The following is a 27,506-nucleotide window of genomic DNA, read 5'->3' as shown; positions in this document are numbered from 1 at the left end:
ATGAAGGTAATGGTTAAAGACCCTGTCAAGGATATTTTTTGGCTGGGGAAGGCAGCACAACTGGCCACCAGACAGATAATTTGCATCACTTTTCTTGTGGCTTTGAGTGCTTTTATTACAAATTGTGAATGCAGGAATGTACCATGTTCTTCTCACCAACTTGCTCAACAAAAACACACGGATTCCTCTGGAATTCAGCAGTTCAGGCTCAGTCTCCAGAAGGGATCAGCGTTATCACTGTGAGCAGGCAGTTCAAGCATAATTTCTGCTGAATTACTCTCTCCAGCAGTGGGATGTTTTATCTGTCTCTTTGTCAGCTCCGTAGAGATATCGCTGTGTTTTATTTGCCGATGGCCTTGATACACAGAAATGCATTCAACTGATCCACAAGTTAAATTTCTGTACTGGGTATCTCCTCATTCATTTCTCTTCTCTATTTGCAGGAGAGAATAATGAATATAATAACAAAATGGGTATGAACAAGCAATTACTAATGGTTGCAAGGAGACTTCGGGCTTGTTGTAGATTTTGTGCTTATTCATAGATAAATACACCAAAATTAAGGATTTTACTGAATTCCCTCTTCTTCCTTCTCCCAGTAAGTAACTAACCAGACCAAAACTACTTATGTTATGAACTTTTAAAATACAGTCCTGAATTCACATGCCTGCTTAAATGGGTTTGTCTTGGGCATCGGAGAGCCCTTGTTCCAGCTTTTAAAAAGTCTTTTACACCATGGTTGGGCTTTGTTAGCTTTGACCTCACCAAAATTGTTCCAAGCAATGTGATCACAACCTTGACATGAGAACTGGGGGGAAAAAATGGAAGAGGAGAGAAGGGCAGCTGTAAAACAAGCAGGGAAGGTAGGCAAGAGCACAAAACAAGTAACTCCTTTTTTTTTTGTGAGCTTGTGACAATTCCTCCTCGCTCAGACCAGATGGAAAGAGCTTCCTCTGCTTTTGTTTTGAAACGGATTTAATTTGGTAACTACGTGGGCTTTATTTATAGGCTTGCTCCAGCAGTCATGGACAGGCAAAAATAACAGCAGCGACCTGCTTCTCCTGCCCATGGATGTCAAAAACACGAGTTAATGTCGGGGTTTCTGAGATGTTTAACAACTATTTTTGACATGGGCTGAGTCTGAGACCCGATATCAGGAACTCTGGGGAGAGGGACACGGTAGAGCTCCAGCACTTCCCTGCCAGGACAGAAATCTCTTGTAATGGTTTAGAACACAGCAAGACTTGAAGGCCTTCAGTCTTTTTAATGCATCTCTGTTTAATTGAGACTTTGAAAATGACCCTTACTCCTCTACAGTGCTCTGTATCAAACCCAGTGGATTTAGCTGGAAAAACTGGAGTAAAATCAGTCTTGGTGTCTTGTGCCACTAAAGTGGGAGAAAAATGCAAAGAGGACACCAAATGTTGCTGTTTGATCACTGAATTATTATTTTTACACGCAGTTCTCTTTGCCTGGGAGACTTGTGCTGGGATGTCTTCATGGGAAGCAGTTTTCAGGCACTGATCACCCTGACAGAGAGCAAAAGCATGGACAGGGTGAACTGTTTCAGGAGTATTAAGGGATCACTTTTCTGCCTGAACATAGTAAAATTGGAGTAAACAGCCTTCAAATGGGGAGGTGCCACGACAATAAGAGAATGCTCTGAGCACATTCTGTGTGGTCAATAACAATTTGAAATTGAGTGTCAATACCCAGGGAGTCGTACCTATGTGTGTTCAGAGGTTATTCAGGATTTTCTAACCAAGTACCTGTTTTCAGAAGGCTGAATGTGGAGTTCCCACTGAATTTACCACTCTGAGATTTTTATTCCTTAAAATATGCTCATGATTTCATTTTCAGAAAGCCTGTTTAATTTGCAAAGTGATTAGTAAAAATACAAGGGAGTACTGGGCTATAAAATAGATTTGTTGCTTACATGTTTTTTAATATCTCAGACAAATTTTCAGCAGTTCTTTAAACTGTGCCTGTCATAAAGTAGAATATAAGAGCTTTTTATTAATAGCTAGTTCAGATAATCACGTGAATTTTTTATGGGCTCAGATATTCTAGATTTACTGTCATTTCCTCAAGTGGGCATGAATTATGGGACTATACATCCCTAGTTCTCCCTGTCCTGTGCTCGGATAAGGAATGGCCTTGAGACATCACAGCTCAAGAGCTCTGTGGAGGTATCTTCACATTCTAGCAGGGATTTTTGGCAAGCTCACAGGTTTCCCCGACTGGTTTCCCCATCACTCACGGCGAAGGAATGGCATGGCAAAGTTGGCTTTTAAATCCTGCAGAAGCAAACATTAGTGTTGGTATTCCCTTGCCTTCTGTACGATCCCTGGCTGAGTTTGGGTTTTTGGGTTCCCAGGCAGTGTCCTGGGGGTGGCTGGTCACCGGCGGTGCTGGTCTGGGAGGTGACGCACGCTCCGTGACTCGGCACCTGGGCAGCTCCTGGGCTTCCTCGCCACGTTCTCCTTCCCTGTGCTCCTCTGCACTGATCTTGCCACTCTTTTTGCTGAGTTAATTATATCTAGATTAGAATATAGAATATGCTGTGTGTGCCCCTCATGCAGAAGTGCTCTGTCAGTGCAGTGGTTAACTGGGGGAACAGGCAGCGAGGATCTTACGAGCTCCTTGTTTGTGAGCTCAGTTAATAGAAGGGTGCATTGAATGCTAAGTGCTGGCCCTCTTGATAAGGAACTGAACACTTTCTCTTGTGGTGCTCCTGCCCAGCTGGTTTTTTATGTGTCAGTCCCAGGAAAAAGCCCTGATTCCATCTGGGATTAGAATTATCTCGAGCATCTTGTTAAAAACACACATCGTTAATAATGATGGAGTCCTAAAGAACAAACATTTTTCATCAGGGGCATTGTGACATCCTTACAAAAAAGCCCTAAAAAAAGCTGATTTAGTATCAGCTTTCCCCATCATGTGAAGGGAGGATGCTTTCAATGCAACAGCACCTTAAACTCTGGGGCAGGAATTATATTTTAGAATTGTTGGAATTATAACAATTCAGTCTGAGTCTCTGGATTAGCAGTGTACATTATGGATTTCTCCTGGAATCAGGGACCCTATGCCACCACTGTATAGCAGAATATCACCCTCCAGGTGATAAATCAGTAATACCTGAGCCCTGAGATATTTTCATCTAAATATGAATTTTTAATGCCAGGAGAAAAACCCAGCTTTTAACTTAGAACTGTTATTTGTACTCGGAGGGAACAGATCATTGTAGTCCAGACAGCCAGGCACGAGCAGGCTGGTGGAACCAAGAGGCATCACACCAAGAGTGAGGAGATCCGTTCCTCTCCCTGATTTCCTATTTTTACTATCGGTCTGTTGGCTTGGAATTTAACATTAGATTAATCCCAGTCCGTGGCTAGAACATAATTGCGTATCATGTGATTATATTTATTTATTTATTTATTTATAGCTAGGAGTTTTTCCATCTAGAAGCCAGATTTTAACCTTGATACATGCAGCATTCCTGGCAGCCCGGTAAATCCAAGCACCATCCAGCACTTAAACAGAGGGAATAAATTCCCAGTTTATGTCAGACGTGACCTGTTACTGGTTTGCCTTTCCTTAGCACTTGCCAGCATTCAGCTGAGGGAAAAAGAAAGGATTCTCGGAGGCTGGGAAAAAACAGGTCTTCCCAGACTTGCCGGTCTTAGAACCTAATGAGTTAAATTCTCCTCCGTGCAGCATTTTAAGCTGCTTAGACACACAAGGTCAAAGCGAAGCGCTCCATTCCCTATTCCGACTCGCGGCTGAGAGGGGGGCACAGCTCCCTTGGGACAGAGCCCTCGGGAGACGGTGACATAAGCAGGGAATATATTCCCCGCTCCCAGCAGTGCAAGCTGTCCCTGTTCTGCCGGGGCTGGCGGCCCCCCCGCCTCCGCCGGGCAGATCCCATGGAACTGCAGTCCTGCATCCCCTCGCTGCCGTAACTCCCCGTGAGCAAGGCATTAAGTACAGGCGCCGAGGTCACGGCAGAGGGTTTTTTACTAGCGAGCGAGGCACGGTGGAATTGCAGAGCGGGAAGCTCGGGATGCCTTGCGGGATGCAAGGACTGTGACTTCGGGGATGGTTCCCTGCTACCTTTTGTCCCGTTTTCCTACGGCGTTTCCACGGCATCCCCGCTTTCTGTGCGGTCCGTGATGGTGATGCCCGGGGACTCGGGCGTGTTAAATCGGGAGAACCCTGCACACTTCACTGAATAGCAGCAGCTTCAGTCCCCGAGGAGGGTTTTTGGGTTGGTTGGGCTTTTAATGAAGTGCCGTACTGCAAGTTCAGGGATGAACACATCCCGCGTTCCTCCATCGCCGCTGTACGGACACTTCATTAGGACGGCTGAAGTTAATAAGCAGCGGTAGTTCCTCGCCATCAGCCATGTGAAAAGCCAAAGCACTTCGTGCATCCTCCAAAAAACCCTCCAGCTACCCCTCTCCTCTCCCAGGCACCGCTGGAAGGGGAGCAGGCAAAGAAACGCTGGTATTTTTCTAGAAGAAAGTCGCGTATCGGGATATTCTCTCCTTATGTGTCACGAAAGTTATTGGATGCAGGAGCTGTTCGCAGGCAGGCAGATACGCTATTGCATAACGCTGGCGCTCAGCGCCAGCCTTTCTCCTCATCCCTACGAAGTTTTCCGCCGGCAGAACCAGCGCACCGGGGGATTTCGGGGGGTCGGGGCGAACGCTCAGCGCCTTACCTTGTGCTTCCTCACGCAGAAGCGGCGGTCTGGGCGAGCATCTCCCTCCAGCCGCCGGGGCGAGCTGGGCGTCAGAGCCTGGGCGCCGGGGCGCATCTGCCGCGGAGCCGCCGCGCCGCCGGAGGAGCCGCAGCCGCCGCCGCCGCCGCGCTCCCCCGCTGCCCTCATGGGCTGCGGCGGGGGCTCGCTGTCGGGGGGTCCCCTCGGCCGGGTCCCCGCCGAGGGGAACTTGTTGAGCGGGACCGGCGGGCGTCCCCCAGCCGGGCGGGAGCGGGGAGGAGGAGGAGGAGCCGGGGGCCGGGCTGGCAGCGGGGGCGGGCGGGGGAGGTGGGATGGAGCGATGCTCGGCGGCCGCGCGCAAGGAGGGGAGAAGCGCGGAGCCGCCGCTCGCAGGCTCGCTGAGAAGCTTTATCTATTCCTCTGGTTCCCCTGCGCGGGGGTTCATTAATAACAGAGCCGTGCACACCGGCCCCGCGCAGCCCAGGTTTCCAGTCGCGCCACGGGAGCGATGGAGCAGCCGCAGAGTGGGTGATGCTGATCCGCTGGGAATTTCAGCGAAGCGCTGGGTTAAAGCTACACGGCTGCCTTTTATTGGGAGGAAAAGTGTTTGAGGTGCTAAAGGAGTAGCTGCTCCCATTTGCTTTTAAACCCTCTATAAAATGGACGCGAGTTCGTAGCGAAGCATTTTGGCAGAGGAGATCGATAAACGTGATAATCTGCGTAAAACTTGAATCCCCTTTCCTCCTTTTCTCTCGTTGTACAGAGGGTTTAGCAACGGTGTTCTGCACTTAAAAAAAAAAAAAAAAACAAAAAACAAAAGTTGGAAGTTAAATAGGTCGTGTGTATTTTACCTGAGTGATAGAAAATGCCATGACAGGCACGAGAATTGGTCCTTGTTTCATTCGGCGATTCCCAGGAGTTTTGCTGTTCAATAAATACTTTCCAGCAGGAAAGTCCCCTAGCCCAGGTGCCAGCAGGTGTGGGCCACGAAGTTCCTCTGTCACAGCACTGCCTTCACCATGGATGTCGATGAGGGTCATTGATTTTGGGGGTTACTGAAGCGACCCCCGATTTGAAATGGCAGATGAGAGCGGCTGGACCAGCCCAAAATGTTCAGCACGACCCCCACGCCACAGCAGGCAGGGCCAGCCGAGCTGGGCGCTGGATGAGTCCAGGCGTCCGCGGACACGATGCAGCAGAAGCGCTGGCTCGAGTCCTGGGTGTGTTCTGGAGTTCATTAGCTGGAGCAGCCCATCGCAGCGCGGAATTGCCGGTGCTGCCGCAGCGGCCGGGGCAGCGCGCTGCTGCCAGCCCGGGCCGGGGCAGGAGATCCGCGTGGGTCCGGCCGGCACACAGAGCTCCGTGGGCAGGGAAGCCCGGCCGGTTAAATCGCGCTGTGGCTGTGCAGGAGCGGATCAGAGCAGTGTTCAACAAACCAGACAGACAGCAGAGGGCAGCTCCGCTGCTCTCCCTGTCTGCTACCTGTGCAGGTACTCCCATTGCCCTCTTCCCTCTGTTCCTTGTCTCTGCTGCTGATCCCTAAACCAGGGTGCCAGGGGTGTGCCCTCCACATCACCCGCTGCTCTGCCCTGGGGTAGACACTGCCCAGCCAGTGTCACAGCTTTGATCACACTTAGCATCCCTCATCTATTTTATCAGAGATGGTTTTTTCCCAAAGAACTTCAATATCGACCTGCTTATTGATGCAACAGCAACCACCACGCTGTTGGTTTTTTTTTCTTTCTGTTTTTCTTTCCAGCAGTGCTGACTTGCTGTATTCCAGGCCCTCTGTGGATTTCGCTCTACGAAAATAAATGTGGTTTTGGCTGCAGCCTGGATACAGACGTGGGTAAAATTACATGGTAGGGTGACCACGTCTGAAATAACGCAGGCTACTTCCTCAGAGCCAACAGATCAGTGGTAGGAGATGCTGCTGCTTTTTTCACAAGCTGAAAATGTGAGTTTATCCAGCCCGTGATTACTGTAAAGAAATACTATAACTCTATATCCTGAGTGACTTGAAAGGAGAATCTGTCTGACAGAAGCAGCAGTTAAACATCATTCTTGTCTTCTCCATAATGATATTTAGAAGCTGTTGTCTCAAGGCTGATTAGTCTTGCACAGCATTATGCATATGCCCCACTTATAAACTGTACAGCATCTTCTGGAGATTTTTAGGGAGTGAAAAAGTACTTTCTGATGTGGACCAGATTCATGTGTAACTGCTGACACCATTGGTGTATACAGGGATTTTTTAAATCAGGGTTTGTGAAAAATGAAGTGTTTTGTGATTATCATGCTTCATGTTATTGTAACAGCACACAGAAGTAAATACACTGGGAAATTGGAAATGCTTCATCACCCCATTTGTCAATATTTTAGCCTTTAAAAATGCTGGGCATGACTGTTGCATAATGAAATGTAGTGTTGAAGAGATGCTTGAGAGGGGAGAGAGGGGTTGGGCTTCAACCTGAGAGGGTACAAAGAGAAAAGAGACAATTAATTGTAGTTGTTTTAGGTTATAAATGTATTTCTCCCTCACGGAGTGTCCTGTCTTCCCAGATTGGCTTTTTCCTGTGTCAGGGAGGAGTGAGCACTGCTTGGGACTGCAGTGACACGTGCAGGTGGAAGTCCTGCCTTGGAATTCTGGGTGCAGTGAGAAAAGCAGGGCTTGGAGAGCAGAGAGATGGATTTTTAGTGGCATTCTCTGTGGAGAAGTACAGTGAGGGGTCCTTCTCCCTCACTGCTAATTGCATCATAAATTCAGGGAGGCACCTGTGTGCGTATTTAGAAATATTCATCGCACACAGCCTGGTGTTACAGACTTCAGGTTTTACGTGACTTTTTTTTCTTGCATTCAGTTTCTGAGGACACGTCTGGGTGACTGTGGGAGGGTCAGCCTGGCATGTCCTCCCCACAGTCAGGTTTTGGCTCAAGGACTGCCCCAGGAAATGCTGTGCCCGCGGGGATTCTTTTGCAGAGCAGCTGCTTTGTAGGATTATGCTCCTCTAGAACACGCAGGTCCGACAGCGGAACACGAAAATGTAATTTTTTGGAACAGTCTCTGAAATTCTTGTGGAGGAAAGCTTGGATGCAGCTCAGGGAAAAGCAGGTGGCAGCCAGAGCTCGAGTTACCTGCCAGGTGTTTGGTGACCACCAGTGTGGGGAAGGAGGATGATAAACCAGCACCACTGGGATTTTCAGATCTACATTAAGCAAATAATAATGGGAGACATAATTTAAGTCCCAACACTACATGCCTGAGCTGGGTTCCCAGGGATATTAATTCCTTAAGCCAGGCTAATTTATGGTAGAACTTCCCACCTGTGTTGGAGATGAAAGAAGGGTGAAGTTCACTTGATTTGAAGCAGAGCTGTGGACAAAGTTGTGCCTTTTCTCTCTGTAGTCACTTGGGACCAATGCTGTCATTCAGTCTTTGCCAAAACCAACTATTTCTACATTGCTGAACCTTCATTCCCATTGATTAGGTGGTTATTTCCATCCCTTTAGATGATAACTTCCTGGCTTTCTGGGCTAAATTGGTAATTAATTTATTTCCTCCAACCTGCCAGTGGAACAGAAATGGAGGGATGTTAAATATGCTCCTCTGCTCCAGCTGTGGTGAAGGCAAACTTGGCTGGAATTTCAAACAGGTCTTTATGCAAGCCACTCCTTGCTTTGGGGGAGGATATTTTCTGTTTGGCTGTGATGCAGAGAAAAAAAAGGTCTCTTGGAGTCATGTTTGCCAGAAATTTGGGAGATTTGCTGGAGTGTCTTGCTCCATAAGAAGTCTTTTCCATGAGCTTGGAAAATTCATTTGAGCCTATGCTGATGTCAGTTCTTTATACATAAAGTGCTAATTCCACATCTCTTTACTTAAAGGAACATTTTGAAGATAAGGTGGATTTAAGAATATGTGTCTAATACCCATAATACCTGTGTGCAGCTGAAATATTAAACAGCTGATTGAGGGAACTGCTCTTTGTGGGTTTTCTGCTCGGAGAAGAAAAATGCTGAGTAACCTCATTAGCTCTGATGGTTATTTCTGTGCTTCGTTGGGATAAGAATGAGCAGCATTTAGTTCTCTCTCAAAAATTTCCCCTTGTACAGATCACTGGAAGAAAAATATAACAGCAGATCTCACCAGCTAAAGCTGGGATTTTGGGTTCCAGTTGAATGCTGTCTCATCAGGAGCCCAAATTGCTGGAGATGTTTATCAAGAAAATCTTGATTTTCTTGGGACGGGAGTGGGAGTTTTGTCATGTTTTCACTGTGTTTATAGTTCAGAAAAGTTCCTTTTCAGCACACAGATGTTTTTGGGAAGGGAAGGGATTGGAAGGGGTGGTTTGTGGAAGTGGAAGGGAAGTGGTGACTGGAAAGCCTTGGTTGTTCTTCCAAGGGGGGGGTTCTGAGCTGCTGTCCCATGGTGTGGAATCACTTCCCTGATAAAGATGTTCTCAGTAAAGGCCAAATTCTGGTTCTATTTTCATGCAGCCTGTACAGTTGGGAAATAAATGAGGGTCTGGGAGAGCGTGATGTATGAGCCCCTAAATGGCTGCATTTTGTTCATATTTGAAAGGCAGTTCAGGCTGTCGTCATTACTGATGACTTGTGCTTTTAGAGCCCTTCTTTTTGCATTTCAGAAATCCTTTGTGCCCATCTGAATAATAAATCACCCTGTTTGATTTGCTCACTGAGAGCAAATGGGAAATTACATCCTTGTTAAGATGTCTTGAGGAACTGGAAGTGTGGGGGAGTGTTTTTAAAGGAACATTCTGCCAACTTTGTTAATACTTTGCTTTATCTCTTTTATTTTATGACCTTCCCAAATTCCAGGGTTTTCTGTCTGACTGCTTTATAGCAAAGGGAAAAAATCATGCCCTGCTTAAAAATAAAAAACAACAAATCTGGTCGTACTTTTGATTGCCCTTAGACAAATGGTTTCAGATTTAAGCACCTAATGAAATGTGGGATGAGCATGAATTCCATCTTCAAATTCAAGTTATGGGCAGCAAAAAGGCAAATCCAACAAATAATGGGGATACTTGCATCCGATTCCTATTTGCTCTTTGGTGGAATAATATATTATTTATACAACATTGATTTCATTAGATGGAGGATTTAATGCAACTTTTCTGTCAAAGTGGAGAACATTCAATGTTATAAAGTAATGTAAACTCCCAAAGCCTCAGGAAGGTTTTCTCATTTGAAATATTGAACTATTTAAAGTTTGAACATAGCATAAAAATACAGACTTTTATGTGCTTTTGCATGTTGCCTTCAAGTTAGAAGCCCAGGGAGCAGCCTGGTCCTAGTGCATAACAGAAAAATGCTTAACAGAAAAAAACCAAGCTGAAATTAAATGTGTTAAACAAGTGAAAAATGAAAATCCTACAAAATTATGGAAGAGGGAAATAATTAACAGTGCAAATAGAATTAAACTCACCATTTCTATCAGTGCTCTAAACTAAAATTAAGTATTTTGGCCATAATGTTCAGAAATGAACTCTTTAGTGTAGTTTCTAAAATCCCCAAGCAGGTGCCAAAATAAAATTGCTCTTAATAACTTTGATACATGACAGGAAAATATGATGGCAGTGAATAAAAAAGGGATATAAAAGAGGCAGTTTGCAGCATCATGGGCACCTAAAATTTAGCCATATGCTCGCAATTAAGAGCTTCTCCTCCCCTACTTATTTTTTGCTAAATAGAATGACCTAGAAACTTGCCTTGTGCAAACAAGAATATGCTAAATTCTTGATTCACTGTGCAAAGACCTAATTCTTTTATGTATTAAAATGTCTGTGACTGAGTGTTACTTTAAGAAAAGAAGTTATTTTGAAAAGTTTAGAAATCCTAAAAGCCCATGATATTTCAAAAAGTTGTGTTCTGAGAAATATGGGGAGCCTGATAATGACATTAAATGAGTTTATAATTGACAGCAGAGGCCACGTGAAGTCCTTCTTAATCCTTGGTCTGTGGCTCTTCAAAACACAATCCAGGAAAAATGGCTCTGTCCTTTATGGCTTGGGGACACTGAATTAAAAACCATTCAAAGCAGCACCACATTTTGATTTTCTTCAATTTTTAAACAAGTTCAGGACTTTAAATATTAATACTTAGCAGTGGTTGAGGAGCATAATTAGCAGCTGCTTTATATCCAAGGGGTGTCCATCAGTATTATGAAAAAGTCCAATAACTGGAAGGGCTGTTGGGGAGGAAAAGGATTAAATCTTTCAAAACCCAGAAATAAAGTTGTAATTTGATAATAATGTGTCACTTCCTCAATTTACTTCTGGGAATTCAAAGTAGTGCCCTAATAAATTGAGTGTATCCACATCCTTCCCTTCTCAGCAGCCTTCTGCCCATGGGGAAGTTGTTTGGATGGGAGGTGGAGGCTGCTCCTTGTCTTCAAACTTTTTCTCCTGACTTTGTGCATTCCCTTGGGAGGGAAAAAGAAATGCCAGGATTAAAAGTCCCATCTCATATTTGTTTGAAATTCATCTCCTGTTGGCTTCAGCTGCTGCCTCCTGGTTCTAACACAGTGAAATTTGTGGGCAACAGCTGTGCGCTCCTTTCATCCCCACTGCTGTGGGTTTGGAAACCTCAGGAAAATGAGAATCCATCCACGCTGAGCTTTCTTGGGAGAATCTGGGACTCTGTGACCCCTTCTCAGGAGGGAACTCCTCCATCCCTTGTCAGAGTGGTTTAGGTTGAGGGGACATTAAGGCTCATCCCCTTCCACCCCTCTCCACACTTCCATTATCCCAGGGTGCTCCAGCCTGGCCTTGGACACTTGCAGGGATCCAGGGGCAGCCACAGCTGCCCTGGGCACCCTGTGCCAGGGCCTGCCCTCCCTCACAGGGAGGAATTCCTTCCCCATATATATCCCATTTATCTCTGCCCTCTGGCAGTGGGAAGATAAAAGTCTCTCTCCATCTTTCTTCCAAGCCCTCTTTAAATAGTGAAGACCACAAGAAGTTCTCCTTGGAGCCTTCTCTTGTGGCTGTCACTTTGGTGGCCTTTCTCATTCCTCCTGCCAGCTGTGATGTCCCCCTCAAGCTGTGGATTCTGTTTATTTATGGAATTGTTTTACTTCCTGTGAGCTGATGGAAATCAAAGATTTCATTGAAGCCTGGTGGGAAATATCACCAAGGCTTTACCTGAGCTCAGCTTGTCCTCAAGCTGAGCTGGAGTGCTGAGCTAACGAGCTTTGTTTGGAAGCATAATTTTGTTATTTCACATCAATTACCAGGTGACAGATAAGATCTGCAGCAATTGATTATCTAATGAGGGACTTGATGTCTTGTTGGAGAGCTCCTGGGGACTGAAGGTGGTGACAAAAGGACAGGTGGTGGCATCATGGAAGCTGACACATCATGTCACAGATGTCTTTGGTGGCTGGGACAAGGGACACCAAGTCTTGGGGGGAAGAAAGGACAAATCCCTCGCTCTTCTCACTGTGGAATCCCAGCATGGTTTGGGTTGGAAGGACCTTAAAGAGCATCGAGTCCCACCCCTGTGATGGGCAGGGACACCTTCCATGATCCCAGGTAACTCCAAACCTCATCCAGACTGGTCTTGATATTCCATAGGAGCTCATTTAGCAGGCAATTCATGATGTGGGGTTTTTCATAAAATTTTAGTTTAACAGACTTGAACTTTAAGGTCTCTATTTTTGTTTGTTTGGCCTTTTTTAAAATTTTTTTTTAAATTTTTTTCCTTAAATTTCAGGTGTTAGCAAAAGTTACAAGGATAAGATTCCTGCCTAGAAAAAAATCCCAGTAACTGGAAAAAGCAGAATGCTTGTACATGTTAATTTTTCCATTTATTAAGGAAAGAAAGAATTTTAATAATTCACAGGGATGCAATGAGTATTTGCCTTTTATATATTCATATTTATCACTTGGCTTGAATTGTAAACATATTAATTCCTGCCTAGCAGTTAATGACTTTGGGTAATGTTTGTGCTCTCTTTATGCAGAAATTGTCCATATACCTCACAGTTACTTATAGGGACAACCTAATCAGAGCTATTTCCTTGGCTCTGAAAAACATTTTGTCTTGCTCTAAGTAGCTTCTCTGAAGTATTTTTAAAGCATTTTAAATTTACCTCCTCAAGAGACGATGAGTATTTTTCAGCCATATCAAGAGAAGTTACAAATCCCATTTTTGCCAAATGGCAAGAGTGGGATGAGTGTTGTAGGCTCTGCCATAACTCACGGTTGGTTGATTTTTCTGCTGGGGTTTCAAATGTTATGCCCCCCCAAAAAATTAGTTGGGATGTTTTTAAATTAGAAATTATAAGAGTAAGAAAAAAAATCTCATGTTTTGAGATTGAAAGATGGGCCTGGGAATAATTGTGATGTTTTGGTATTTTTCTTTTCCCATTTTTTATATTTTTAGTATATCTAAGTAGTATTGTAACATACAGAAATATTTGAATTCTATGATATTTTAATCATGGAATCACACAATGGTTTGGGCTGGGAGGGGCCTTAAAAAAATTTAGTTCCACTCTCTACCATTCTGTTGAGGTTTTGCAGTAGCCTGTGTGCTGATTTTAGGTTTTTTTCTATTCTTTCTTGATATTTATTTAATATTTTGAATCCATCTTAAAGCTGCTTTGCTGGTTTGGCTTTACTTCCCTTTGGGACAGATTCCTGGAACTCCAGGGCTGGGATGGGAAATCCAGGATGAGTCGGGGCATGAACCTGAATATCAGAACCTGGAAAAGAGATTCTGCTTGGTCCTGTTGTTACTGCCCAGATGGGAGGAAAAATATGGAAAAAAGGGATGTGACTCATGGGATATCCATACGTTTTCTTGGAATGGTGTAGGAAGGCTGAGCTCAGCTCTTGGGTCAAACCAACCCCATCCTAGGAACATTCCCTGCCCTGCCCCTGCAGCCCGAGGAACTGGTTTTCACTTTGGCACATTTTAAACCACTGATTTTAATCTTGGTTTGGATTTAATTGCTTCTTCCAAGGAGAGATTAGTTCTCATTTAAGTGTGGATGTGTAATTAAAATACATCGCTCAACTTAAGATGCTTTTGTTGCCCGCACGCCGGGGCCGTAGGTAGGGGAAAGCAATTCCAAAAACTGAATATCCATCTCTAATCCTGAGTGTTGTTGTTAGAACGTGATAAACGACTCCTTATTTGGAGGGATTTACTTCTTTCCCTTCTGATTTCTGCCAGAACAAATTTGGGGAGGAAAATAAAATTCAATCATAAGTAGGAATTTATTTCGGTGGTGGAAAACCAGCTCTTCAAAATGTTTTGTTGTTGCTGGAGTACATGGAGTGTGCTGGCTGTCATGAGGAAAATTGTCAAAACATGTTTTGCACCTTTGGTTTAGTGAGAAAATAAATAAGTTATTCTCCTAAAATATTTTAGGTAGGTTTTGGTTAACTTGCAAGTACAGAGAAACATGAATTAGCTTCAACTGGAAGTAGCAGAGCTTCCTGAGCAAATATTCCATTCTTTCCTCCAGGAGGAGATCCCTGGAAGTGTCCAAGGCAGGCTGGGAGTGAGCTGGGACAGTGGGAGCTGTGCCTGCCATGGCAGGGCTGGGGTGGGATGAGCCTTAAGGTCCCTTCTGATGCCCTGTGAGGCTGCCCTAGAGCAGAGGCTGGGCAGAGTCACAGAACAAAGCAGGGATTTATTCAAAGGATCTCCTCATGGATCCACCTTGGGCAGCACCAGAGCCCAGCCAGGGCTGCACCCAAGAGGAACCAAAATGGTCCCAAAATGCACGAGTGCTCCCGGGGGCTCTCACTGGGATCAGCTCTGCTCCATTTGCACCTTGCAGTTCATTGTCCCATTCCAGCTTTAGCCCATGCACTCCCATCCTGCTTGTTTTTCTCTCTCCAGCCCACGCTGTTTGTGCTCCTGGGCTGAGATTTGGATCATTTGTCCTTGGTGCCCAGCTGGAGCAGGAATTGTTTTGTCTCCCTGCTCTGTGCACAGAGCTCACCATCCCCTGAGATGAAGCCCAGACCCTCACACTAAAGCAGCACAGAATGTGAAAAACAGAAAAGCCAAAACCTGAGACATCACTGCCAACCCAAAGCAGTCTGAGATTCCATGATCTTGAATTTTCTGTGGAATGGAGAAGGGAATGAGATGTGTTTAACATGTTCAGCTTGTTTGTTAACTTCCAAATATGTAACTGATTCAAAATCAATATAAAAGCAAAATTCTTCTCTGTCCTGGGTCCACACTGGTTCATTTACCTTGGGCAGTTTGTCCTTTACCTCGTTGATGGTCTCCTTTTGTCCTGCTGGGGTTGGATTTCTGCTGAGTTCAGGCAGGATCAGGATAAAGAGCCTTTTATTAGCAGCATCCTGTTGGAGCTTATTCTGCTGAACGTTTTGGTCATCGTCCCAAATCGTAATAAAAGAGGGGTTTAATTAATTCACTTTTCCACAGTAGGAAAGTTCATCTCCTTTTGCTTAGATTGCAGCTTAGAGATTGATTTCATGTTCTTTTCATGAGGCACCTTTGAAGCTCTTCTGGAGACTGCACATTGTTTAGTACTGGGTTGTCTGAGAGAATCCCCCAAAGTCTTCTGAGTTGCTGCGAGTTTAATAAGAAACAAAACTCAAATTTAATAATGTTAGGGAAGAATTGGGTCATTCTTGGAGACTCAGCTCACATATTCTTGTGTTCAGGTTCAGCAGATGAGGCCTTCCCTGCTCCCTTTAATTAAATGCAAATTATTAAACAGGTCTGTGTTCCTTGAGAGGGTGTAAAATGCAGATATGGCTGCTTCTCCAAACACCTGCAGACAGCTCCTGGAAAATCCAGAAACCTGGGCTCTCTTGGGAAAGGGAAATGCTGTGGAAATTTTCCTCTGCTCCTTGCAAACCTTGCACACGTTTTATAAAATGGAACAACCTGCAGAAGTTACAGGTGAGGTAAAATTGTGCAAGAGACAACTTGTGCACGTGGATAAAGTTGCTCTGCTCTGGAACCAGGCTGGGAGATTTGGGATTGTTCAGGAGAGGAGAAGGCTCCAGAGTGACCTCAGAGCCCCTTGCAGGGCCTGAAGGGGCTCCAGGAGAGCTGGAGAGGGACTGGGGACAAGGACAGGACACAGGGAATGGCTCCCACTGCCAGAGGGCAGGGATGGGTGGGATACTGGGAAGGAATTCCTGGCTGGGAGGGTGGGAGGGGCTGGGATGAAATTCCCAGAGCAGCTGTGGCTGCCCCTGGATCCCTGGCAGTGCCCAAGGCCAGGCTGGACACTGGGGTTGGAGCACCTGGGACAGAGGGAGGTGTCCCTGCCATGGCAGGGGTGGAAGGAGTGATTTGGGTGCCAAATTCCAAGGGAAGAGCCAGGTAAGGTGAGGACATTCCTGTAGGCAGAGAAGAGCAATTTCACTCCTGTGAAATCCCCTGTTTGCTGCTATTGGGTATTAATCTTTTCAGCTCCTCTTATCTGCCTATATTGGAACAGAAATTCTCACTTGAAATGTGACCTGTCTGGAAATTGGATTTCTCTTATTTACCATATTGATACATGCATTTGTGTAAATAGCATTAATTTGCTGCTGTAACATAAAATATCACAGAGAAGTGAGCTTAAGTCAGAGAAGTCAGAACAAAGGACCAGCCTCTTATCAGTCTTTGTGTATTTCATCACTTTTCCTGCTCTTTGGGGAGGAGGGAATGAGAACATTGCCTGTGCTGGGGATTTCATTTTGGTATCATGCAAATGTGGAGAGAGCCCTGCCTTTATTTTCCCCACTGATGAGAGCCTGGCAATAATTCCTGTCTGCAAGGACTGGGTCACCTTCTGCAGCTCAGAGAGCTGAGAACAGCACCACACCAGAGCCTGCATCCCATAAACCTTCCCATATGCACTGTGTTCTGTCCCAAAACCCGGGGAAGGGGACAGCCCCGAGGGTATGGTGTGATGGTTGATGTGCTGAGTGAACCAAAGGTAGGAATTAATTACAAAATGCAAAAGAGACCTCCTCCTGCAAGGAGCTTTTTAATCCAGGGATCTCTGAACGGCGTGGTTTCATCAATTAAATTTGGATTGCACACATTTCTTATCTCTCAAGCTCGCTGGGCCCCTCAATAACGCAGTTGCTAAATAATTTACATGAAAACAGGCGGATGAGAAGCACCAAAAGTGGGATAATTTGTCTTCAAAATGGCTGTTGCTTTTAGGAGTGTATTCATCTGGCAGCATCACCTGTGTGGTGTGAAGATTATCATTTAAAAGATCATTTCTCTTCCTCTTGTTCCCATAATTTGTCACAGTGATACCTCAGTGCTGCAGAGACAATATCCCAGATGCTTGTGGGCTGTCCCAATTTCTGGGACTGCAGCGTGTTCCTAACTGGGAATGCCACTTGTCTCCAATCATCATTTCCTTTTTAGGTTTCTCTTTTTCTTTAATTCTTCTTCCTGGTCTGCATCAAAAGTTTTTTACATGGCTTCCAACATTAATTGTGTTTGATAAATAAAATCGGGTTTCTCATTGTAATAGGTTTGGTTTTATTGTTCCTCCTCAGTGACTTTTTGAAGGAAATATCTACAAGGGCATGGAGTGACAGGAAAACAGGGAATGACTTTAAAATGAAAGAAGGGAGATTTAGATTGGATATTAGGGAGAAATTCTTCCCTGTGAGGATGGTGAGGCCCTGGCACCAGGGTTGTATGCTCATATTCAGTGCTGCATTTTTTTGCAAAATTTTTTAAAAGCATTTTTTAATGGCTTTTCCTTTTTATTTTTTAGTGTTTGAGCACTGGCCATTCCCATAAATTCAGTTGTTGTCTGTATTTTATGACTGCATTTTTAATTTTATTATCAGCATTAATAGGTGTGTAAACCAAGATACCTGAAACAGATTTATTGAGGGCAGTTCTGTAGATTTTCAGTGAAATAATGTTTAGTGTAGCAGAAGGAGGAAAAAAAAAAAAAAACATGAGAAAAGGCAAGTGCATTTGGAAAACCAGAAATAAATGTACTGACCTTGAGAACTCCTGAGCACTGTGGGTTCCACTGAAGGGCACTGTTCAATACTGACACTGCATGGAGCTCTTAAAAGAGGAGCATTTTTTGGTTAAAATGGACTTTTTTTTTTTTTGTAAGAGAGCCTTAGAAACATGATAAATGGTGTTGCTAAAACATCTCATTAATTTTTTTCGCCTGCTTTTTACAGAAGTTGGTGCAAAGCACTTTTGAATCAGGGAACTTTTTTTGTCTATTCCCACTGTGTTACCATCAACTTCCTAACAAATAAACCTTGTGCAAAGTGAATTTCAGTGGAGCTGCTGCGGTCTTGGAATCACAGAATCGTGGAATGGTTTGGAAAAACCTCAAAGCCCATCCCATCCCATCCCATCCCATCCCATCCCATCCCATCCCATCTCATCCCAGGTGCTCCCAGCCCCAGTGTCCAGGGCTTGGGCACTGCCAGGGATCCAGGGGCAGCCACAGCTGCTCTGGGAATTCCATCCCAGCCCCTCGCCACCCTGCCAGGGAACAATTCCTAATTCCCAAAATCCCATCCATCCCTGCCCTCTGGCACTGGGAACCATTCCCTGTGTCAATATTCTCTCTCCATCTCTCTTGTCAGCTCCTTCAGCTGCAGAAGGCCACAGTCAGGGCTGGGTTCTGGTTGGGATCTCTGTGAAAACCTTTTTGCTTTTCTTCCCAAAGGGCTTTCCCTGCATCCACTCCTGCAGTCAGTGCTGGAGAAGTTTTCCTTTTAAAACAAGTTTTCTATTGACTTGAGACAGAATTGTCAGAGATCAAATCAGGATCTGTAAAGTACTTCTGGAGGTAAAACAAGGTTTGAAGGCTAAATAAACTGATTTTTACCTCTAAACTCCATGACAGAGCTCTGCATTTTGCATGGACTTTTCCTGGCTTGACCTAAAATCGGTTTTGCTGCTTAGGGAGGCTCTGAGCTCCCTAAGTCACATCAGGTAAAGGAGGTTTCACATCTTTTCCAGGAGCTCTGGAAGCAAAGATTGTCACTGAAAATACCTTACTGCATCTTGATTGGCAGAAAGATGCTTCAAATTAATGTTTGTGGCAGCAGGAGAATGCCCAGATATTTATCACTGCCATTATTGCAGGTGTGAAGTTCAGTCTCTGCAAGGAAAAAGGCTCACATGTTTTATTCTCTTGTTCAAGAGATAGGGTTTGGCCTAAGGAAATGGAATATTCTGTGTATTCAGTAAAAAATGTGATAAATGGGAACATTTTGCACTTGTTTTTATCCTGCTGCTGTAGCCACGAAATAATTTTGTCTCTGAAGGTGCTGAAGAATTTACTGTGGGATTTTCTATTATGAGAAAAGAAATGTTTGTTTTAATACTGTGAGAAATACATGAATTGTTACACATAGAGAGAAATTTATGTGCCTTAGGGGGGGATTCTGCTTTGTTTTGGGTCTTTCTCCTGCCCTTCCTGGTGTGATCCTCCTGGGAAAAGCTTCAGGAATCAAACTCCCTTCAGGATGCCCTGGAAGCTGAAACTTCCATCCATATCTTTCTCTATTTTATAATATAAAATATTCCTGAAGAGAAGAAATGATGGAAGATCCTCTGCCTTATTCATGCTGGGTTTTGTAATATCTTTATACTACAAGTTACATAAAATATTATTATTGAAATGAGCGAACTTCTCTGCAGACAGATTGGATTTTACATTTTCACGCGGCAAAAAGATGAAATTTGGGACATGTTAAACTTGGATTTTTATCTTGTGAATCCGTAAGTGGTGACAATTTAATGAGTGGCTTCTAGAATTGCTAACAATTGATTTTTAGTTCTTTATTTGTTGCGAATATAGAGAGAATACAAGTTGTAAGCAGAGAGAAAACTTCATTTTTTTAATCTTTACAAACTCTCTGGGAATTGTGAGGGACTTAAATCCTTTCCAACAAAGTAAATTCTATGGAAATGTTCTGAAAGCCAAAATGTAGTGAATTAATACAAGTGATTTTGTTTGGGTTTTTTTTTTGCTATATATTCATCCATTTATGTGTTTAGCTGTGTAGTCGTTTACGGCCACGTAAGGAAAATTTAATGGAAAAAAATAAATTAAACTTAAGACTCTTTCATCTATTCCTGACCATGGTAAGAGGGGCATTTTAATAAGACATAACTTAGCTGAGTGTAGGTTTGATTTCTCTAGATTTTCTCACTATATATAAAGAGCTTAATATTTCAATTTAAATATTTCACTGGGAGAAAATGGACAAGGCTGTTTGAAACAGGATCTTTTATCCCCGAGGGAGACAAGTGTTGGCATCTGTGGTCTCTCCTGCAGGGAATTCTCTTTTCATTCTGGAATTTCTAAGTGTTAGTGTTACTTGTGGGGATTATTTAAAACTAAAATTTCCCTTCTTCTTCCTGCTCAAGAGCCATTTGAACATTGAGTGTTTTATTTTAAAGGCAATTTAGGAAAATAAGTAATTTTGGAGCATTCCTGTGCCTCTTCAAGTTTTCCCTCTGAACTGAATTTTACAGAAATCAGAAGTAATTTCACAGTTTGGAATAGCATATTCTTTTTAATATAAAATGTGTTTCTAAATAATGAGACATCCTTTCCAAAGGAAAAAAAAAGAGATGCTTTGGTGTTGGCTTTAGGTTTGTTTTCTTTTACTGGAGCAGAATTTTCACTCATCCTGCTTGGGAGCTGGATCTGGCTTCCCTTTGGGCAGGCCTGCAGAAATCCTGGATCCTGTGCCTTTGCTTTGGGAATGCTTCCAATCACGGAATCATCGAGGTTGGAAAACCTCTCTAAAGTCACCGTCAGGGTCAGAGATGGCACAGAGTTCTGTCAGGAGGCTGATTGGCATAAGTGCCTCCTTTGTTTGGTCCTCTCTTCTTTTAGAGCCTGGTTCCTTCCAGGTGGACCTGATTGGTCATTTAATCAATGCATTTCACATGATGGGCTAATTAACGTGACACCCCTCGGGAGTAAACAACTTGTTACAAACACCACGTGCAGATTGTTTAGAATTCTCTCCAGCTCCCCAAAGTTTCCCAGACGGATTCATGGGAAGCTTACTGAGCTTTCTCTCTCTCTGCCCAGACTATTCCTTCCACACTCTAAGGGCATCAAGTCCATCCTTGCACCTAATCCTAACCCAGCACTGCCAGGGCCACCACTGCCCCATGTCCCCAAGTGCCACATCCACATGGATTTTAAATCCCTCCAGGGATGGGGACTCCACCTGGGCAGCTGGGCCAGGCCTGGACAAACCTTTCCATGAAGGAATTTTCCCAAATATCCACCCTGAGCCCAGCCTGAGGCCGTTCCCTCTCCTCCTGTCCCTGTTCCCTGGAGCACAGCCCGACCCCCCCGGCTGTCCCCTCCTGGCAGGAGCTGTGCAGAGCCACAAGGTCCCCCCTGAGCCTCCTTTGCTCCAGGCTCAGCCCCTTCCCAGCTCCCTCAGGAATTCTCCAGCCCCTTCCCAGCTCCATTCCCTTCCCTGGATACCCTCCAGCCCCTCAGTGCCCCTCTTGTCCTGCGGGATCCAAACTGACCCCAGGGTTTGAGCTCCCTCAGCAGTGCCAGCACAGGGGACAATTCCTGCTGCCTGTGGTCACACAGTTCCTGCTCTCTTCCAGGTGCCAGTGGCCTCTGGCACACCTGGGCACACCTGGGCTCATTCCAACCCCTCAGCACCCCCAGGGCCTTTCCCACCGGGCACTTCCCAACCCCGCTGGCCCCAGGGTGACCCTCAGTGTCCCTGGTTTGGGAAGAAGCAATCCAGGAGGGGCAGGAATTGCAGCAAACTGCTGGCAAAATGTTTCTCTAGCGGATATTCTTTAATTATCTTCCTCTCTGTGCGACCAGCTAATTTCTGAGCTTTGCAATAGGGAAGGAGTTCCAGGGTAAAGCCTGCCACTATTTCAGTGAATAAGTAACTGAGAAATGCCCAGCACGATGGAAACCCCTTGCAGGACTGCCTGGGTAAACACAGCTTTGCAATTATTCCTATGGCTCAAATTGAAATTGATTTTTTAGAGCATTAGGTACCTTTTTTCTATATATTGCTTCCAGTGCTGGTCTGTAGATGATGACAATGATCTCCAAATACAACTAAAGATTAAAAATCAACTTAAGATTGAAATCTAATCATGTTGTTAGCTATTGCTAACTAGTTAGAGCATATCAAAAACATCTAGAGTACAAATATTACCTCTAAATAATTACAAACCCTTATTAGCATTAAGGGCTATTAGCATTAAGTAATTAAGAGCGTGCTGGCTGCAAGTAATACCTCACAAAGAAAATGATGACTGGTAGTTGTACTTTCCTCCTAATATTAAATAGATTTTCCTTCCTAGCAGGGCCTTGAACAGTGGTTTGCAGGTGGGGATCTGCAGATCAGTGTTGGAGCAGGGATGTGTGTGTGCGATGGAATGTTGGCTTCAAGGAACAATTCTGTATCAAAGGAAGGGTTTTTATTACCAAGTTAAACACCAGGATGAGCATGAATCATTATTTTATGCAGGGGAACAGGAAGAAGTGTTGATAACTGGTTAGAGACCATCACCCAGTCTGCTCAACACCACTTTGGGGGCTCAGGCTGAGCTGAAATGACAAAAATTAACAAGTTTCTGTCATTCTAACTAAAACTTACAGCACTACAGAATCCCCTCCTGTTCGTGTTCCATTTCTGTTTGCTTCTTGTTTATTTTCCTGTTTTTATTTTTAACTCCAGCAGCCATTCCAGGTTTTCAACCAGCTCTCCTATTGGCATTTCCACACTTGCACGTGGACTCCGAGAGTTTCACCAGCAGACATTGAACTTTGTTGTTCCTTTCTGATTCCCAGTGTGCTAATTCAGAAGATATTCTTGTGTAATCATCCCTGCCTTCAGTGACACATCATTGCTGCTGGCTGGGGACAGTCAGATCCATGAGCTGCTCCCAGGGGTTGTCAGGATGTTGGAGGGATGGAGGATGGGACAAGGGAGCACCAGTAGATGCAGAGGAGATGGCAATCAATGATTTGGATCGTTTGTCCTTGGTCCCCAGCTAGAGAAGGAATTGTTTTGTCTCCCTGCTCTGTGAAGAGAGCTCACCAGTACTTACTGTGAAGCTCAGAGCTACACACTAAAGCAGCACAGAATGTGAAAAAGCTAAAATCTGAGGCCACAGAAAAGCTAAACCTGAGGCATCAAGCCCAGTGTTTGCTGTGCCAGGAGCCTGTTAGGCACTGATTTGACAATTAATGTTTGGATTTTTGAGATGGCCCCATCTTATTTCCATTTCACAGTAGGAAACATTGTAGAGCCCCAGATTCTGTTCTTGTTAGAAAGTTCTTTTGATGTCCCAGAACAGCAGCTCAGGTGGACTTTCCTTCCATATCCATGGGGTTTGCAGGTGCCACAGAGCTCCCATCAGGTACCTTGGCATCCTCTGGAAAATCCAATATTCCCACACGGACAAAATCAGTCCTGTAGGAGTTTAGATCTCAGCTCCATTGCAGGAGAAAAGCAAATTCCAGGATTGCTGATCAGGTGAAATTTAAGGTTAACCTGTAAATTCTGTAAATAAGAGAGCTCAGAGCACATGCAGGTGACCCGATGTCGTTTCGGGCTTAATTTCAATTACCTGGATTGATGTGGAAATAAAGATTTTAAATTGAAATTAATGCTGAACTTAAAGGTAACAATAAAGGCTCTGTGTCTTTATAAAGAGAAAATTACTGAGTGTTTTCCTGGGCTGTGGCATGGAATAACCTGGAAAACATCAACAGAAAGGGGGATTTGCAATTCTGTCAAACCACAGAAAGAATAATTTCTTTTAGAAGTCATTCTGCTGGGGCTTTTACCAATTTTTAATGTTTTTCCTCCTGCATTAAGGACCAGAAAAGATGTGGACTGCAATAACAGGCTTTTAGCAGATAGGCAGAGAGGGAGGATGGACAAGAAGCTCCCATTTATGGGATTTTACTACATCTAGGAGCCTTGGGAATGCGTTGGGTTGTTACTACAGCACTGTCACCCGCCAGAAGGAAAAACTTTTGGTCACTTTTTACTCTTTCTGTGCTTTGAGAGAGATCTGGAGGGTGCTGCTGTTCTGGTTCGATGGAGTTCACTGGATTTTGGTGGTGTTTTTTTAAGCATCATTGGATCTGAAAATACCACGCAGTGAAATGAAAACTTGGGGTTGGTTTAGCTCAATGCTCAATATGATAATTTTGAAAAGATTTCTTCCTCGAGCAGAATATTGACTTTCCAAATGCAAATGCTGATATTGTGTGATATTTTTAGGAGTGCTGTTTATTACCTTGCAGTAATGTTTGAGCAATTTTTAGATGAAGAATACGCCGCAAAAGCTTCGGTGATAAACTCATGAAATTGGAAACTGGAAACTTTTCGAGATTTTTTTTTTTGTTTCCTTGACAGAATTTTACATACCCATTAATGAATTTTAATGATAGATTTATCTCCACTGCATTCTGTGGTTCTCTCTAGCAATTTTATGTTTTGATAGCCAATATTATGTTGCATTATCCTAAATAATGGATTCCTTTCCTTTGCTTTTTGCCAGGGGAGTTTCGTGGCCTGCATGACAGCCATCCTGAGGCAAATGGAGGATTATCACTATGCCCATTTAATCAAGACTTTTGGCAAGATGAGGTCGGATGTTGTGGTGAGTTTCATTTGTTTTCCCTCTTCATAAGACGGCTCAGCTTGTTTTGGGGTTTTTTTCCTGTTACTGGTCATTAAATGCACTTGTGAGATGTGAACAAAATGCGTTTGGCATTACAGATTTAATATAAAATAATTATTTGGGCACTGTGACGTGCACAGGAGTACAGCTGGAGCTGTTCAGTGTTTTAAAACATGAGACAGTGGATTGAAGGCAATTAAAAGAGAGCTGTAAAAATAGTAGAGATGAGCCATTACTAAAATCTGGTAAGCAAAGAAGAAACAGAATATAAAAAAGGCCTTCTTAGGAAAGGAACTTTCAGTGTTAAATCTTCCAGATGTCCTGATTTCATTTCTTGAAGTAGCTTTTACTTAGAGATCTGCTCACTTTCCCTTTCCCCTTTTATGCAAAACACTTTAACCTTAAAGATGCCCTTAGTTGTTAAATAAGCAATAATAATTGAAATTTGTCTTCTCAGAGTCATTGGGTAGCCTGGCTAAGGCAACAACCCAAGTTAATTAAAGCATAATAGAGGGGAGTTGATGGCTGAGGAGATAACTCTGCAATAACCTGAAAGTGCCACTGCCATATGGCCAGGCAGGGCTGGCAGGGGACACCCAGCTCCCTGGCTGAGCTCCACAATTGGTGATCACCCATCCCCACTGCCACCCTGGGGGTGCTCCAGGCATCTCCCACCTGGGTTTGGATCCTTCTTCAGCTTCTCTTCTTCCTCCAGCCCCACCAGAACAATGCCAGGACCTTTCCTTTGTGTAATTTTAATGTTTGGGCTTCCCAGTTTGTGTTGAACTTGTGTTATTCTTCTTTCTGCCTGCGTTGGGCAAGGTTTGAGCTCTTTGCCCTGTTCCAGTTTCCAGCCTCTTCTTGCACCTGCTCTGGCATCTGTAAAGCTCAGAGCTGCTCTTGGGAGAGGGGGAAGGCAAAGTCCAGCTGCACATTGCTGGAAAGAGGATCACTGCATGGAAAGGGCTGGGCCTCCTTTGGGATCTTGGAGCATTTACATGGATGGGCACCAAGAGCAGAACATTCCCAAACTAAGTGCAGATAATGGGCTGAAAAGAGTGGTTATAGCAGAGGGAAGAGAGAAGAGCAATTCAGGGTCTTTCCTTTGTGTAATTTCAATGTTTGGGCTTCCCAGTTTGTGTTGAACTTGTGTTATTCTTCTTTCTGCCTGTACTGGGGAAGGTTTGGGCTCTTTGCCCTGTTCCAGTTTTCAGGTGCTGAAGCCTCTTCTTGCACCTGCTCTGGCACCTCTAAAGCTCAGAGCTGATTTTAAATTATATTCATTAAGGTGTGGAGGTTTATTGGCAGAGCACTGTTAATCCTGTGAGTAAAGGAAACTACAGGGAGTACACTGAATTGTCTTTCTTTTTGTTTTTCCATGGTTTTTCCACTTCTTTAACCCAGCAATTTTTTGTGCCACTCTCATTTGACTCAGCCAGTAGAACTGAAATCCAGGAGTCTTTGCTTTTAAACCCAGAGCTGGAGGTGACAACTGCACCTCCTATTGCAGAGGATTCAGTTTAATCACAAAGCAGTGATTTAGAACTGAGACTAAATTCAGCCAGGCAGAAATGAAAAGCTTTTTCTTAAAAAACAAAGGCAAGGAAAAGGGAAAACTTAAGCTGTTGTTTCTTTTTCACCACTGGAGACCCTTAAATCTTCCTTCAGCCTCTGCTCTTGCTCAAGCAGGAGTTGGAAGCTCAGGGCTGGAAGTGCTGAAGGAAACTTTATGGTCTGTGTTATGTAGGTGGCAGGTTTAGATTATTATAATGGTCATATTTGGCCTCAAAAGTCCTCGAAAAGATGAGGTGGAGTGCAATAAAACCAGTCTTTTACCTCTCTGCGGAATAGAGAGTTTAGATTTATTAAGGAATGTCTGTTCAAAGAGGAGTTCCTTGCTTTAAGATCCCTTACAGCCCAAACTCTGCTGTGATTCTGTAAAATCAAAATCTGTGATTCTGCTCTCACCCTGAGATGAAACATTATTTGAGATCAGGGAGGTTATTTTTGGGACTAACTGATTTTTTTTCCTCTTTTTACTTGGTAAAAAATATTTTTATTTGAGACACATGTGGTTTAGTTGACAAAAATGCCTGTTAATGTTCTGCCATGTGGAGAATCTCAGACTGAGCTCAGGCTGTTTCCTTTCCATCAGTGGATGGGAATTTTTTAGGGGTCTTACCTGCTGTGAGTTCTATTTCCTATTAAACAGGATTTTTATTTGTAGTTGGAGATAGAGCAGGAGTTGTAACCCTTCCTCCTTTAGTACAGCTTTTTATGTTCAGAAATATTTGCCCTGCTTCCAGTTATTCTGAAAATAAGCAGCTTTTTCTTGTCCTGGTGGCTTCCCTCTCTTCCCAGCGCCTCAAAAACCCTGAGTTTTCCTCATAAAATGATGTTAATTCATCCAAACCATTTGCTTTTCTATGAGAACCATAAAATGGAAAAAAGAGCAATATTATGAATACATAAACCCCAGGTGAGCGTAGGGAGCCTTTTATTTGATCAATAATTAGCTCAGTTGTTACAAAGCATTATTTAAAGTACCTGTGTGAGCGTGGGGTTATTAAAATGTAAATATCAGGGGATGGAAATGCAGAGCTGAATCAGCAAAGTAGGTCAGAACCCCCAGGCTCAGGAAGGAGCCAAATCATCATCAATGGAATTCTTTCACCAAAACCCAGGAAAAATGTGGAGTTGGAGCTCTTAAGTGAAGGCAGGTTTTTCTGAGCTGGAGGAGAGGCTCTGGGATGAGTGCTGGCATCGGAGCCAGGAGCAGCTCCAGGCTTGCTGTCCATCCATGCCAAAGCAGCAGGATCTGTTTGCTGGGCACGGTGGTGCTCGGTCAGAGGTTGGATTTGGTGGTCTTGGGGGGCTTTTCCCCATTCAGAATTCTGTGATCCTTGCTGATGTTGTGTGGTAAAATGACAGAGGAGCTCTTTCACCAGGAGTGTTCTGCACATGGTGGAGCCCAGTACCCTGGAAGTTCCAGAATCCCAGAACAGGGAAGGGACCTCTGGAAATCACCCAGTCCAACCCCCTGCCAGGCCAGGGTCCAGGTGGGTCGGGGATGACTCCAGAGAGGGGAGATTTCACTTTGCTTTGTGAAATAGGA

The 27,506-nt window shown here is 44.1% G+C and overlaps 2 protein-coding genes across 5 annotated transcripts in view; one reads left to right on the top strand and one right to left on the bottom strand.

Annotated features, from left to right (window-relative positions):
- The window catches only part of INSYN2A (inhibitory synaptic factor 2A), a 40,722-nt gene extending 35,828 nt beyond the window's left edge, over positions 1 to 4,894 (bottom strand). The window contains exon 1 of the mRNA XM_053983761.1: positions 4,724 to 4,894. The gene's annotated coding sequence lies outside the window, so the exon portion shown is untranslated. The remainder of the gene's footprint in view (positions 1 to 4,723) is intronic.
- The window catches only part of DOCK1 (dedicator of cytokinesis 1), a 272,498-nt gene that overhangs the window by 126,792 nt on the left and 118,200 nt on the right, over positions 1 to 27,506 (top strand). For all 4 annotated transcript variants that reach the window (XM_053983755.1, XM_053983754.1, XM_053983756.1 and 1 more), the window contains exon 28: positions 24,269 to 24,370. In XM_053983755.1, coding sequence (XP_053839730.1) covers positions 24,269 to 24,370 — 102 coding nt within the window. The remainder of the gene's footprint in view (positions 1 to 24,268; positions 24,371 to 27,506) is intronic.

Source organism: Vidua macroura, chromosome 8 (genome assembly GCF_024509145.1).
Source record: "Vidua macroura isolate BioBank_ID:100142 chromosome 8, ASM2450914v1, whole genome shotgun sequence".
In the NCBI taxonomy this organism is placed as follows: domain Eukaryota; kingdom Metazoa; phylum Chordata; class Aves; order Passeriformes; family Viduidae; genus Vidua; species Vidua macroura.
Note: the sequence above shows the minus strand (reverse complement) of the source record. Positions and strands in the feature narration are given on the sequence as shown.